We start from the raw sequence: 16966 nt of genomic DNA on the forward strand, positions 1-16966 counted from the left end.
TTCTGTCAAAAATGAAGGGTGGTTTGATTTCCAAGTATAGCTTTAAGAAAAATATCACAAAGATCAAAGTGAACTGTGTTGGCTTTAAATCTCAATCTGAAACTAAATTCAAATCATAACCTCTTTGAATCTTTCAACTAAATCATAGCTGAGTCAAAGGAGCAGTTAGGAGCTCATTGCTATATTCTAAATATCTATTCAGTCCACAAATTATGTTTACTATCCAATAGAAGATTTTAAGTTTATTTACATGAACAAGAAGAATTTTATTAGATTAAAGTAGAAGATAATTTGTCTTGCATTCTGCCAATGAACACATCTGTTATTTTGCTTTTGGAAAGGGTATATGATACTATGTTCCTGTATTTATTATCTGATACACTAAAATATATGTTGGTCTGTTAAACTAATTTGTGAATCTCACAATTATGTGGTCTATGATCATGAGTCCAAAACCAATTTCCAGGACCCATTTCTGAAGACTTCAGTTTGGTCAAAATTGGTCAAAATCAGAATTTTCTGCATAAGGTGGTTGTGCAAAACAATTTCTCCCTAGTTGAAAAATTGCACTCATTTTCTGTTGTGCTGGTTTTAAAAGCTGAATGTTCCACATAAAATCAAAGTTGGTTTTTAAGCAATTTAGGAGAGAACTATATCCAAAAATACCCATCAGCCCTGTCACAATATTTGTAATTTCAGACAAGTCTCTTCAGGGAGAATCTTTGGTACAAATTGTCTTAAATGGTCTGTTTACACTCATAACCTCCTACATAAACTGAACAATACTAGTTTGGGAGTAAATGGAACACTGCAGGGTACTTCTTGGAAGCAAGAATTAAGAGTGCAAAATATTGCATTTTTTCCTAATGCTGTTTAATTTCTGCATCATTTGAAGCCAATGCACTGGCAAAACCCATAAATGGAGAATGGATTTTTTAATGAAATTGTTGTACCTAAATATCACAAAGCTTTCATGCTACTATGCTTTAACATTTTACCCTGATTGAGGGCAGATTTAAGATACCCTATGCCAAAATATTCTACTTTGTGGTAATGGAATAATTGAATCATTGCCTAACAATTTACCACTATATTTTCTATAAAGCTTTACAGAATAATATAATAATTATTTTATTACATTTCTCTGGATGATTTGAAAGATTTATGAACAACATCTTTGGGCCAGCCAAAATCTCATATATTCACTGCAAACAAATTTTCAACTACAGCAAGCAGAATTTGCCAGCAATTAATATCTACTTTAATTTCTTCCTTTCTCCAGTTTTCTCTACCCCCACCCCTTATACAAATATAGAAATGACAGAAAAAGATGTAGTCCTCCATCAAGTCTGCCTTTTTTAAAAATCTTTGTCTTCTATATATAATTTAATTGGCAGCTGAATATTTTATTGTATTAAGATATTAGAAGTTTGGAGTGATAAACTGATTTATTTCATATTTCCTATTACTTGCTATTTATTATGTTGATACATCTTTAATTGTATTTATAATAATTATTAATATTTGTTGAAAAATAAAACAATAAAAATGAACTGAAAGTGCAACTTTGTTTATACATGGCTCCACAACTAGATCTTCTGGGAAAATTCAATATAGAAATTGAAATCAAAGAACAGAAAGATACTTGAGAATTCCTTTATGGTGCTACTGAAAACTAACTTTGTGAAATGGAAACCTAGAAATATTTTCTCCAATACAGCATATAAAAGAAAACATTTCCAAACCTGCACCAAATCTGGTTTTAATACATGTGCTCTTTCTGTAAGAGCTAAGGGACTGTGCCAAGAGTCTAGACAGCTATATTTATGCAGAAAAGAAACATTCAGTTAATGCAGTAAAAAACAAACATTTATCAAAGTAGTTCTTCATATAGTGTCAACACAGTGTCTAAAGGACTACTATCATCTATCAGATAGGAGGTAAAACACCTCTCCCCAGTTTATTTTTTTAAGACCTACAAAATGTAAATAATATGATAGCTAACATTTTAAAATAAACACATTGGTCTATATTTTAATGTTGCTTTTGGTTTTTTTAAAAATAGACTAGTTTTTCTGAGCTACAAAGACTGAATTCAAAATAGTCCTACTGCTTAAAAGATCAAAGGATGTCATTTCCATGTTAAATGGTATTTACTTGAAATAATTAAGAAACTAGTATTTTAGAGTAGATTAAAAGCTGTAATGCCATTGAAATTATAAAGTATATTTTTATTTACCTGAAAAAATATTTTAAAAAACTCTCAATGTAGTTTAGTGCATCCTTGTTGTTTTGATGCAACAAAGATTTTCTAAACTGGATATTTCTTTGACACATTAGTTAAATATCAAAAGAAATTTTCTCCAAGATATTAGTAGAGTATTCAAACTGGAGTGCAGCCTAAAATATTATAGAAGTTAAGAGAATGATTTGTAAACAGCGGCTTTTAAATACCTCTCTGTTGACATAGACCTGTCATTCACGAAAGATAGACTATGAAAAAAAGAGTCTCACCTTAATGTATTTTATAGTATCTTCAAGTCATTTTCTGACTCCTGACACTTGTCTACCCTGCAGTTATCTTGGCAAGGTTTTTTGGAAGTGGTTTGCCATTGCCTTCTTCCTAGGACTGAAGAGCCCAAGTTGGCTTCATACTTAATTGAATTTGAATTTATTGCATTTATATGCCGCCCTTTTCCCCGAAGGGGACTCAGGATTAGAACTCACAATCTTCTGTTTCTGGACTAATAGCTTAATGTTAATGTACATAAATATGATAAATCTCACCTGAAAATAGTGGATTTGCTGAAATTCTTTTATACCTATTCTTTTCATCTCAATAAATCTTTTGAAAATAGTATGTGGAAACTGGGCTTGGAAAATGATCACTCAGTTCAGGCAGCTGACAAAAGAACTTAAGAAATGCAAGCCTTCAGCTGTTTTTTAAAAAAATTAGTTCCAGTTTCAATTTGTGCTATCTTCTTTTTGAAATGAATGGAACTGACACTTCACAGACCTTTATCTGAGGACTCCTTTCTTCCATTATCTTGTTGAAGATTGGGAGTAGCAGATATTAGAACCAGAAAACCATACCAAGTGAAAGGCATTCATAACTTTGACTTCTCTTCTAATAAACTATATTTAGAATTTATTGTGAGCAGCACATAATAATACAAGAACTGGCTTACTAGTCCTCACACATAATTCTTAGTTTAAACATGGATTTATTCTCTGACCTAAAGCAAATCATTGTTACTTAGTTTCCATTTTCATTTCAAATACTTTTGTATTCCATCAGCTTCATTTAAGAAACATCACTGAAATAATGTACAGTAGATGTATCATCTGAACACACGAAATGGGAATGTCATTAGAAGATTTAATAAATCATTGTCAATACATTCTTTTTGTCTTTTTTTCCTCTTTTTATCTCCACTCAGCTTTTTTTCAAATCTCAATTTGAATTCACTTTTTACTTTAAAACGGATGAAAATGACTTAAATTTTGTGGTTGCATACAAAAGTTCCATTATATTTTAGCCAGTTAAACCTATAAAACTCATAATGCAAATGTCAGCAATGAAAATATGGCAAGAAATACTTATTTTGCAATACTATAGCTAAAGCAACAATAAAATAGTGTGAATAAAATATCTGTATCAATATATGAGAATCTCTACAGACACTCTATTTAAAGTGACTATCTGAAACTAAAATATGGTTGTTTGCTGCTAAAATTGAAAACAAGAGTTTTTTTCCACGAAAATAAAAATCTTATAAATTAAACTGTTATTATAAGAGCCTAATGTCATTAAGAGAAACATTATCACTAGATCTGTATATAAGATCTATTGCTATACCGGCACACATACAAATACATAGATATACCGTCTATACATACATAAATATAAATTCTGACAGGCTTATTGATGATTTTATGCATTAGCATTCATTGAGAGTTCAGGATGCTTACAATCTTTGAATTATATATTTAAATCATTGTATGTAAAAATTTGACATTTAAAAGACCAATACATAGTGTGAAGAAAGGTGACACAGAAATTTTATTGAAGGTAATCTAAATGGTGATTAGGGACACTAATGAATTCTGCGTATGCAACCATGTGTATATGACATAAAAAAGCCAGAGTATAAAACTAATAAATATATTAGCATATTTTTGTCAGATATAAGCAATATGTCAAGTAGTGAATTTTTTTATTCCAACAATACAAATATTGGTAATAAGCATTAGAAAAATATAAAAAATCCCTTGGCTTTCCCCCATGTCTATACGCTCTATATCAGTGATGGCTAACCTTTTTTGGGTTGCGTGACAAAAGCAGGGGGAGTGCAGGGGGGTCATGTGCGGGCATGCCCACATCCATAATGCTATGCACATAACTCCAGCGTGCATGCACATGCAGCACCCACCCACCCCGTGTGTGCATGCGATCAGCACTTCCCTCTGCTTTTGACACACTTTTTTCACCCTCCCAAGGCTCTATAGACTTTCTAGGAGCCTGGGGAGAGTGAAAACAGTCTCCTCCGTCCCCCTGGAGGCCCTCTGGAGGCTTCAGAAGCTTCCCTGAAACCTACAGAGGATGAAAAATGGCCGTATGAGCAACCCAGAGGTTCAAGAATGATGACTTCCAGTTTGTCCGTAAGGCTATTTTTCATCCTCCGGAGCATTCAGGAGGCTTCTTTGAAGCCTCCGGAGCACAAAAAACAGCCCAATATGCAACTGGAAGTCCAGCAATGGCCGAAAAAGAAGGCTGAAGTCAGCTGGTCATCGTGCGCATGAGCGCTGGAGCCGATAGGGCAATGCCTAGCATTCCCTAACAAATGGCTCCACATGCCACAATAGGTTAGCCATCACTGCTCTATATGCTTAAACCCTTGAATATTCAAGGTGGTGAATGAATTCATTGTATTACTATTTTACAAAAGGAAACCATTAAATGAAATGAAGGGTTGGAAGTCAATTCTGTATGATTTTCAATTAGTAGGCTTACCTAAACAATTCACTTGTACCCTGAAATTCTACTGGCTTGTCTTAAAAATGTCTATTATCATTAATCTTGGCATTACTAAAGTAGCTTTGATCTCCATTCTCTGGTAGACATTACTTATTCTTCTTCCAAATATAATTATAGAATGTACATATGATAATACTGAGTAATAAAACCATCATTGCCTCACATCGCTCTTCTTTGTCTTTTGTCTTTTTCCTTTTATTTGCATTTCTATGCTTATGTTTTCTTTGATAGGTTACTCTAAACTAAACATGAATGGTTAGGGATTCCATTATCACTAACAGACCAACTAATAAAGGTGCACTGAGCATATTTTGTAATGAACGATAAAATCACTTTTGCAATGATTTGTAGGAGTGAAATCAAATATTCTGAAATAATTTTGAAAGTTTTTGAATTTTTTCATTATTCATTTTTAAATTGCTTTTTGTAATTTTAACACCAGGAGATACCACCTCCATTGTAATGTAGGAGTTCAATGGGTGGAGAAGAGATAGAAGAAAGAAAAATATTATGATGTTATGCTTGGCTTTGAAAGAGGAGTTTGTAAAAAAACTGAATACAATTATCTGCATAATTAATTCTGATGAATCTGATGAATCAATTATGCAGATAAATCCTTAGTCTCTAAGGATACTAGAAGCAGTGATATTAGAAATTAGTATCAGATTCTAAAAGATAAAATGTAAAGTCCTTTTTCAATTTTGTAGCTAAATTTCTTAATAATTAACAAAGGAAGAACAATTGATCTTCTAAGATTTCCATCACTGCTGATACCTATTTTTATTTCCTACAATCAAAATGACTAGCTTCCTCCAACCAAAGATACTATCTTATAGAAAAGCAGAACTAAGGAAATAATTAACAAATACATTGTAGGTGATAAAGACGGAAGCTATTTTTAATCTATTGTAATAATTTCCAAATTGCAGATCGTAATGATTAAAGCAAGAGTGTGTATCTCAAGGTGAGTTTATCAAGGTGGTGAACTTAAATCTTCCAGAGATTAGAAACTGACGATTGTAATCCTTTTGGTTCTATATAATGGACTACTTCACTAGTAATCAATATTGTTTGTCTAAAATCCAAATAAGAAAAAAAAATGCCCTGCCAATAATATAGCATCAATACAGAAACTTTCAGGTGCAAAATAAAAACTTTTATGCAATGCTCTGCAGTGTTACTCAAAAGGAAATGTCATTTAAAGCAGATATTATATCCTTCCTAGTGGTGGGTTCCAGATCCCATTCCAACCAGTACGGTTGGAATGGTCCCGGCGTCGCCCACATGGACGCATGCAGTGTGCATACACACACACTGCGTACATGCATTGTACCTGCCAGCAATGCTTCTGCAAGCCTCCACGATGCTTCAGCTACTCGTCAGAGTGTCGCGCAAGTGCTGTACGAGGCATGCACATGCGTGGAAATGCCAAAGACTTTAAAGGACAGGTAAGGAGCTCTGGGCAGGCTCCGGTACGCCTGTACTGAGGCGTACCTCCTGCAATCCTCAACCCAAAAACTGAGGGATTCTGGTGCATGCATTAGATTGCATGTTTATATTGACATGCTTTCACTTTTATGCTTGTGCATTGGACAAAAAATTCATGTCACCCCACACTCAAATATTTAATATTTGTGAACCAATAATAACTCCCAGAGAACACAACAGTCAAAATTCTACACAACAAAAATTTAGCCAGGAATCCTCAGCAAAGCATTTGTGAAATGAAAATGGAATCTTCTCATTCATTTATTTTGTTAGTCAAATTGACAAGTCTGCCTGACTCCTGAAGACCACTATATTATGTTGTCGAATTACAGTGTACAGCTTTAGAAATACCAAAGGGCAATGGAAAAATGGAGCACAGGTTCATATATTTGTTTATTGTTTAAAAATCCAGCTATTTTTGCTTGAATAAAAACTTTTTGTTTTCATAAAATTAAACATTTTAATATTTTTAAAACATGCCAGTGCTTAAAATAGAATAGAAAAGAATAGCCTTTATTCTGTTTATCTCGTGAAGTTTTAATACCACTTTATAATGTGGTAATATAACTTGGTAAGGCCACACTTGGAATACTGCATTCAGTTTTGGTCTCCATGATGTAAAAAAGATGTTGAGACTCTGGAAAGAGGGCAGAGAAGAGCAACAAAGATGATTAGGGGGCTGGAGGCTAAAACATATGAAAAACGGTTGCAGGAATAGGGTATGTCTAGTTTAATGAAAAGAAGGATTAGGGTAGACATGATAGCAGTGTTCCAATATCTCAGGGGTTGCCACATAGAAAAGGGAGTCAAACTATTCTCCAAAGCACCTGAGGATAGAACAAGAAGCAATGGGTGGAAACTAATCAAGGAGAAAAGCAACTTAAACTAAGGAGAAATTTCCTGACAGTTAGAACAATTAATCAGTGGAACAGCTTGCCTCCAGAAGTTGTAAATGCTCCAACACTGGAAGTTTTAAAGAAGATGTTGGATAACCATTTGTCTGAAGTGGTGCAGGGTTTCCTGCCTAAGCAGGGGATTGGACTACAATAGTGATGGCTAATTTTTTGGTCCTCACTTGTCGAAAGTGTGCCCACACCCACAATGCAATGCACCATGCCCACCTGCATATGTGCGTTCAACCCCCCTCCCCCACCATGTGGGGGGAGTTTTCATCCTCCCGGGCTCCGAAGGCCTGTTCGCCATCGAGTGACTAGAAGACCTCCAAGGTCCCTTCCAATTCTGTTATTCTATTTTATTCTATTCGTTTAGCAAAGCAAGCTCAAGCAAACTAGAGATTTCTTTTACTAACTTAATCCTTAGTAGCAGTTTCATTGAGTAATGCAACAGCTTAGCAGGGGTGTCAAACTCACCTTGTAGCGGCAGTGTCACATGATGTATTGCAACTTTTTCCCCTTCGCTAAACCGGGCATAGGCATGGCAGTGCGTGATGGGACATTGCCCAGTTCATGGTCCATGAGTTTGACAACCCTGGCTTAGAGAGATTACCTGTGACCACTTTTTATGACTTTCTTTGCTGGTTTTCAGCCTTTTGCCAAATCTCCAGCAAAAGAACGGCCATAGAAATACATTGATTTGTTCAGTGATTGTTGCAAAAAGAGTCATAAAATTGGGTCGTCATGTGAGTGCCTCAACTTATGACCATTAGTGGAAGTTCTGGGATCTATTACAGTAAAGTTGTGGCTTACCTGGTAATCACTATATAGTAAACATTATATTATTATTTTATGCCACTTTTTAACTTGAAATTTTTTTAGAGTGGTATAGTACTAATAACAACAACACTTAAATAACAAATAATAAAGAAAATAAAGAAAAGAATATTTAAAGAAAATATTTAGAATTTAAATTTTAAAACAATGTTCATTTTAAAAAGGCCTTTTGTAAGGGATATATTAAAACTAGAACAAATGTCACCCAGCTATATTTATACTATGGGAATGAAGATCATTTTATATTATGGTTGTTGCTAAACCTCACTTTCCAAAGCATCAGTCCTATAATTGTCATCTTTTCTCAGTGCAGGATTATTGATTATTTCAATTATTAACTGTCATCTGAGTCCAAGGATGAAAAATGTGAAGTTAGATGTCTGCTAATTCATGAAAAAGGCAGAAAGCAGTGGCATTGGATTTAAATTCTGTGGATAGAAGAAAGAGCTTTTTACTCTCACATTGATAGGCAAGAATTAACTGTTTTATGTGGTTTTATCCTACCATGCAGTAACAATTCTTGCATAGCTATCTTGTGTCAAGTATCTTGAGCAGCTTTTTCAGATTGAAACAGCTAAAAATGGAAGAGAGATACTCCTTGTTATAGTCATCTGGATTTAATTTGAAGTTAGGCTTCTAAGTTAAAATACCCTTTATTTTTCTACTGAGAGAGACTGCTTTCTTTGAACTTCATGTGTGCTTTGCTGTGATTTTAAGCATTGGCACCTCCCTATGGTGGTAGAAGGTGGAACCAATTTGTAGCTGTTATTTGAGGAAGTTGGAAAGTATCAATACAATCTTGGTGATTAGTGTGGTTTGAAGCCCTCACTGCAGAAATCCATTGGTTTCTGGGAACCAAGTTTGAGAGAAAACCAAGGGGAAGAACTTACCCTAATTGATCTTTTTGTTTCATAATCATTTAATTCATTTTACAGCATGATAAAATATTTCTGCCTATTTTATGATACAAGCATTTGAATGGGATAATTTGGGGATACAGGGTTTGCCTTAAAAACCCAGCTTGACTACCTAACCCACAAGGGAAACAATGGGGCCACACTATTTGAATCTCTCATTCTAGGCATCCGTTTCTTTCTGCTTCCATTAGTACCCTGAGATGATGTTGCCTGCATTTAAACTGTCCAATCAATGGGTTCTTTAGATTTAAGTCAAACTAAAGCTTTGTGATTGTAACCAATAAAATTTGTGGAAGTTTGTAACTGCCAGAATTTATGTGGACTTGGAGTTACTATGCCCTATCTTCCTTAACCATTATATATAAAAATATTATTTTTCCCAGCTTCTATTAAAGGCAGGCAAATGGATTTGATTAGTTTTAGATAGTATTCTTTAACATCTTTACAACAGTGGAAAAATCAATGTACTGCAGAGTTCCTTTTTTCAGGAAGTGTTTGCAGAAATATAATAGTATCATCCAACTTTAATTCTGACTAATATTTTAAACCATCTATGTAAAACAGTGAATAGAATTCTCAAGTACGAAGTTCCCTTTTATGTTTTTGACATAGTTGTGGCTTCAGATAAATTGGCTTTCATTTTAGAGAGATTTATAGCTCTCTGAGGTTAAGAGATGGCTTGGCTCTTCCACTGAATATAAGAAGCTACTTCATAATGAGTCATACTATTGCTGCATCTAGCTAAATACCACCTATAGTGAATGGTAGAACATCAACAGTGTTTCAGACAAGTTCTTTTAATTTTCACTGTTCAAAATACTAATATGAAGAAGGGAAGGAGAGAGAGGGAAAGCATTTCATTATCGCCTCGAAGTCTAGGGGAAAGATACATATTTTAAATTATACTATATTAAACTAAATATTATTCCAAAGAATGTAGCACAAATCTTTGGATTGTTGCACACTACAAAGTGGGCAGGGTAACATGTCTTCAAATGGCTTCAACGTTGAGCATTCTTGGACAATTACCAGACCCATCATGACCCTTTCCCAATCTGCCCCTTTAGAAGGAATATAGTATTTAGACAGTCAGCATTATGAGTTTGACCAAACAGATAACACAATCAGACCAACTAATTCTATTTTATTTTAAGGTTACATTAATAGGCTCTTGCACGTCTGAAAGTATCTCCCTCCCCTCCATTTTACAGCCAAGAAACTAGGGAGAAACCCCACACAAATTACTGCTGCAGGCTCAGCTGCCTTTTATCTGAACATTCTCTTGGTTGCATTTCTTTGCCCTGTCTCCCAAGGACATTCCTTCATACCGTTACATCTGTTGACATGACTCAAATGTCATGAATAGAACTTTTTCCTGGCATCCAGAAATTAAAATGTGACTAATCCAATTAGTTGGTAGTTTTCAGAGAGATGCTATGCAACTACTTTCAAGTAAACTTGACAGAACTCATGAATGGAAGAGGCTATTTTGTGTCATTAACCTCATATCTGCCCTTGCACAAAACAGTATACTATGGAATACATTACAAAAAATGTAATATTTTGTGCAGTTTATGAGGCAGAAACTATACTCAGATTTCCACATGAACAGAATTTTTGCTGCTGTATGTTGACTGCTGCCCTTTGCCAGTTTCCAGAACCTTATTTTTTTCCCAAATGAAATAAATATATATAGGTCCTTCTTCCCTTAGATGAATTGGAATACAATGTCTAAGATTTCCCAACCAGAAGAGAAATCAAATGCACCAGCTGAAAACGTTGGGAATGAGTTTCAACATCTTTAGAGAGACATGGGAAAGGCTGTACTAAATAATATCCTAGCACTTATACAACATAAATGTTTGAAATAAATGTTTGTTTCAGCATCATCTTATTTATTGAACAATTTCATCCAGTTATAGATTCCAGTTGGTTCTGTATCTTTCTCTTAGTCATACACAGTGAAGAAGATGCTTTTATTGATGCTATTTTTAATAGTGGGAGGCATTCTCAGCATTCTTGTATCTTTAGCATGCTCTCATTTATCCCTTAAAAAGAGAATCTAAATATACCATTCTAGGCTAACATATTTTTCTAATCCTTCTGGTTGACAAAAATGTATTTATTACTTCAGCAAACAGGTGTTGGTAGGGTATTTACATCTTTTTTATATTTACTGCTTCAATGAACTTTGAATACTACTTAATGTATAACAGCAACAAAAACTGATATTTTATTTTATCTATTTTTCCAACACCGGGTATGCTTTGAATTAAATATCAATACCAACAACTGATACTAAATTCCTACAACAAGTATTAGCAATAAGTCTCATAGCTATAATGCCAATCAATTTAATGCATCCCTCATTCAACTCTGCAGGATGTAATTGAGAGAGGTATAATATATATATATATAATAATTTATTAATTTCCATTCCAATTTTCTATTAAAAATACTTCTCAAGAATTTACTCATCCATGACAACTTCTAAGTGAAAATACATTGTTGTACATATTTTGATGTACAATATATGGATGTAATAGCTTAATGCAGAAAAAGAACAGAACTGAATGGGAGGAAAAAGAAGAAGTGATACAGACTAGAAACTAATTTTAATTCAAACTCTATGCATTGAAATGAATCTATCACCTTTAGGATTGTAATCTTTTTCAGATTGAGAAACACATGCAACAGATGGAAAGAGAAGTCAGTCTAAGTTTATAATGAAGGCACACTCTCTAGTCACACTTATGATGTTTACAATTTCATATGAACTGACATACAATACTACAAAGGGATTTCTATATGACCCCAGTCCTGTGTAGGGCACGTTGAGATCTGGAGTAAAACTAAAGGAGAGATTGCACTGCAATTTTTACGTCTATCCTGTATCCATAAAGAGTAGCATTGTGTGGAATTCAGATGTCTTGCAATTATTACCAAGAATGCTGTCTGGGTATATAAGGAGTTCTAGTTCAACCATATCTGAAGGATACTAGATGGGAGAAGACTGTCAAAGAGGCTGCATCTGAAAATGCTTTGCATGATGGATGGTACTGTTGCCTAGAAAAAGCTAAGGGGAAAACAGCAGATTTGGATTGTATTAATAAGGTTTCCGAGATATTGCATTTTGAATTTTTGAATTTATAATTTGGTTGGAAATTCAGAGGATCAAATTAATTAATGAAAGCATGCAGTTTAAAAAAACAACATTAGTTGGCTTTTCCATTCTCATTCAGCGGAGAACAATTTCAATATGGAGACAGAGCTCTGTGTGGACGTGGGTATAGGATATCTTTTTGTAATTCTGTTGTTGAACAAAAAGTAACCCTCTTGGGAAATGCATCATCAATATTAGAAGGTTAGCTTGAAATTTAGCCATTTCCTGCTTTAATCTGCAGAACTTTGAAGATATGGCTTTTCTGAAGCTAAATGTTTCCTTTGAAAAACAAAGGATGACTAACTTTGACAATATTCCTTTAATAAGAAGCAGAGTCACTGCATAAAAGGCACACTATATTTTTAAGTTTTTGTGGATCCCAAAATATTTCTCCAAAATGTTAATTGCTTGATTTTAAGCCAAAAAAAATACAATAATATTAATATGCCATTTTGGTGTCATGGTTCCCTCCTAGCAACCTGTTCTTGTATACAAAGATACTAAAATAGAAAAGAAAGGATTATTGTAAAGCATCCAAAGATGTAAAAAGTAAGAAATGTGTCTAAAGCTAATTTGCTATGAAAAGTATTTATAAAACAGGTCTTATTTCTGCGCTAGTATCTCAGCTAGCAGCAAATAAAATGTGAAGGATGCTGGGAACGTAGCTCGGCAATGTTTGGAAAGCCAGAGATTCATAAAAACCCTGCTGGAACAGCCAACAATCTATCTCTTAATACTCAATCAGCGATATTCAGAAGACTTAATAAAAAGATGATTATCTCTTATCACTGTTATTCCTTGGCAGCTAGTATTCAACAAACCACTTCTGATTCTGAAGGTAGCAAAAAAATTACCAAGATTGCTTACAAAGCCAGTAGAACTGCTGGACAAAATCTATATTTTCCTTTCCCTGCTGTCTATTGAGTATCCTCATATCCCCTTTGTAATTAAGAATTACTGCTGCTATAGTCTTTCCCAGTGGATAAGCTGCTCTATCACTGAAATTGTTTTGATTGCCCTTTTGGGGAAGGGTTCTTTTCAACTCTTCAATATTTATGTATATACTGATGTAGAATTTGTAGAATATTTAATACAATATTCAAGTGTGATGGTTAAAACAAATGTGGTCTTATTGTAGATTTATAAGGACATCATAATATTGGCTGCATTTCTGTTAGTTCTCTTTCAATGTTTCCAGACATAGAATTTTATGGCGGCTAGACATTGGGCAATTTTCCTTGACTTATCAGCTATGACTCCAAAATTTTCTGAATACTTTCTTCTTCTTCTCCTTAGCTGCATTAAAATGTTGATGTTCATTAATCTACTTACGACAGATCCTTTGGGAATCTTCTCTTGAAATTCCCCTTCTCCTTTTTAATTTTACTATTTTAATACACAATCTATTCAAAGTTATCCAGTGGCATCATAGCTCATTACTAACTGTAATCCACATGTATAGAAAAGCAATTTAAAGAATAGGATCATGGTGGACAAGAAAATGGATCTTTTTGATGCAGAAAGTTTAAAAATCTTATTTTTTTCTTATCAGGAACAACAATATTATATCACATTTAAGACTTTTTATTTAAAAAAAAGACTGTATGGTGGTATACATAGCAAAAATATGTACAACAACATGGGCTGACAATGAATGATTGTCCACAGTAACCAGCAAGCCTCTGTAATTAAGAGTGACTTGAAACTAGATGTTCCCATTCATATCCCTATATTTTAATCAGTCTATTAAACCAGCTCTTTATTTGCAGAGATCATCTTACATTTTCAAAAGAGCAAGAGTTTGGCATTTTCTTCAGATACCAGGACGTATTGTACAGTGGTGGGTTTCAATTTTTTTAGAACCTCTTCTGTAGGTGTGGCCTGCTTTGTGGGAGTGGCTTGCCAGCCATATGACCGGGTGGGCATGGCCAACGTGTAAAATGTGGTGAAACTCACTTAACAACGCTGTTGTGTAGCAACCAAAATGTTGGCCCAGAAACTCTGGCATTTGAAGCATGCAAGTCTTAAAGCTGTCAAGTTACAAGACCCTTGTACCCCTAACCCTTTAGAAAAAAATCCCAGGGGTGTTAAAACTTGACAGCTTTAAGATTTGTGGACTCCCAGAATTCCTCCTCTCGCTCTTCATCTTGATGATATGCGGATGGGCGGGGGGAGGGAGCTGGAACCGGTTCTAAATGGCACTGTAGATTTGTGGAACCTCTTCTATAGAAGAGGTTAGGACTGGCAAGAACCCACCCCTGGTATTGTATAATGTTTGTGCAATGGGACAGGGACTCAAAATTTCATGATACTTGAAATTACAGCAATTTTACTTCTCCCTCCTATCCAAAATCTCTCACAATATCATGTCAAAGAAAAACAAGAAAGTCAAGTTGCCCTTGAAAAGCACCTTTGGGAGTCTCACAATAATTCTGAAATCCCTTATTCTTATTATGTGAAGAGAGTTTTCTTTTCACATCTCATTAGATTTGGAGTCTTATCAATGTTCAGCTGTTTTTATTTTTAAAATGGCTTAATAATAATAAAGGTTGCTAATGACATCTACTGACAATATATTATTGACCTCTTATGTAATGCAATGTTGCAGTAGGAGCAAAACCTATTTTGTAAGCCTCTTTGAAAACAATACAAATGATAGAAAAAGCAAGGTTACAGAAAGTATTTGAATAAATATTTTTTTAAAGAAGATAACATCTATTGTTGAGTGTGCTTTAGCAAGCAAGTAACTCTTCACCTTCTTGCAGTGAAGAGTTAATTTTAGCAGCTTCCTGTGAGAGAATGAATGGAACCGGCTCCTTTCTCAAATATCTACCTAAACTCTTAGATGAAATATTTAAGCAATTAAAATTAATCAATAGAAGCTTTAAAATATCAATCAAAAACCCTAGCAACAATACAAAGTAGATTAAGTGAAGGAACTTAACGAGGGGGGAAAAACCCAAGTATCATTTCCATTATTTATTTTATAGTCATAAATGTTAGTAATTTTAAAATGCTACAAAAATTAAAACTCATTCTGGATGGTAGATGAATTTTCCTCAGATGATAAACTGCATTTCAATGCATTCTTTAGGTTCATTTCTTCCAGCAGGAATAGCATGTGATTCAAAAAGTGCTCTGCAGTCAGGCTATTTCACTGGACTATATTGTGGACAAGTAGAAAGACTATTTATATTCATTAAAAGTTGGCAAACCCCATATTTCAAACCAGTAGTCCAGACACAAAGACTCCACTTAAAATTGGTTCTGCCATTTACTGTTTTAAAGGCAGTTCTGGAATGAAATGATCAGTGTAAATCTGAAAGACATGGAAGTTTGGGGAAAAAAGCACACTGACAATCTATTTGCAAGTATCAATGATGTTTCTTCCTTAAGTTCTTGATATTCCCTAAACAATTTTCTGATATGTATTTTCCAGGAGTACCCATTCAATGTAATGCAAATGTGACAGTTATCAATATACTATAATACAAATATATATATAATGACTGTGCACACATGCACACAGACATATACATACATACATACAAACATACATACATACATACATACATACATACATACATACATACATACATACATACATACATTTATTCTTACCATTTGAGATTGGCTTCGAGGACAACCATTGATATCTTCAACTTTTTCATTTGCTAAAAGAAAGCAGTGGAAGTTTTTTTTAAAAAATGTTTAAGAATAGGCAACAAGACAAGATGAGAGAAAGCAAATAGGCACACAAGTATTTTGCACATACTGAACTTTGCTCTCAGCACGCTGAAATGTACAATAACAGTCTTTCTTGTTAGCGGCAGTTCCTTTCCTCATGCAAAGGGGAAGTGCAGAGAATGTTGCTGCTAATTCTCCAGACCCTGCCAAACGACTGCTGACATGAAATCTTCCGCAATTGTTTTTGTGGGATCAAGATACAGTTTCAAGTCATCTCAGAAAGTATAAACCGCTCCAGTTAATAAAATGCACACATTGGAGACACATGGCTTAATGAAGCATTCGCTTTAGTCTGCCAAGTGTGCGAAACACAGTCCTTGGGCTATAAAGGGGATGAACCACATACAAATAGATTCAGACACACACTTATCAAAATTTCTAAACATTTTAAAAAATTAGGAGGCATTGCCTCTATTTCTGAAAATAAGTATAGAGAGAGAAATAAAGAGTCTGAATCACAACTATCTGATGTTCATCTCTCACAACACTTTGTTCTAGTTCTGTTGAATTTTATATCCTAACCCAGAAGTTATGCTCAGGTTATGGCTAAATGGATGGGACTTACCAATAATCTGAATGATTTCTGCTAGTAGAACTCCATCTGCAATGTCCTGTTGCAAATCTTTGATCAGCCGTTTGTGGCCAGATTTTGCTAGATAATGATTAGCCCAGTCAGTGTATATCTGCAGAGTAGAGAGAAGGGAAACAGGAAAAGAGAGAGGGAGGGAGGGAGAGAGAGAGAGAGAGAAACAAAAAAAATTAGGAAGACTTATGTTGGCTTACATGTGAGTAAAGCTCTACAAAGCACATTCCAAATTAAGGAGTCACCACCAAAAAGTAAAACTTGAATGGTTTTTACTTTTTTTAAATCAGCCTCTGTGCC

At 34.4% G+C, this 16966-nt stretch overlaps 1 protein-coding gene across 1 annotated transcript in view; it reads right to left on the bottom strand.

The window, feature by feature from the left end:
* NAV3 (neuron navigator 3) overlaps positions 1-16966 on the bottom strand; it is a 354382-nt gene that overhangs the window by 142805 nt on the left and 194611 nt on the right. Inside the window, exons 2-3 of the mRNA XM_087723408.1 lie at positions 16649-16766; positions 15958-16010 (exon numbers count right to left, since the gene is read on the bottom strand). Of these exons, the coding sequence (XP_087579534.1) occupies positions 15958-16010; positions 16649-16766 (171 nt within the window). The remainder of the gene's footprint in view (positions 1-15957; positions 16011-16648; positions 16767-16966) is intronic.

This window comes from Thamnophis sirtalis, unplaced genomic scaffold, assembly GCF_051295495.1.
Source record: "Thamnophis sirtalis isolate CommonGarterSnake01/CBP01778 unplaced genomic scaffold, rThaSir2_p1.2 scaffold_9, whole genome shotgun sequence".
In the NCBI taxonomy this organism is placed as follows: Eukaryota; Metazoa; Chordata; class Lepidosauria; order Squamata; family Natricidae; genus Thamnophis; species Thamnophis sirtalis.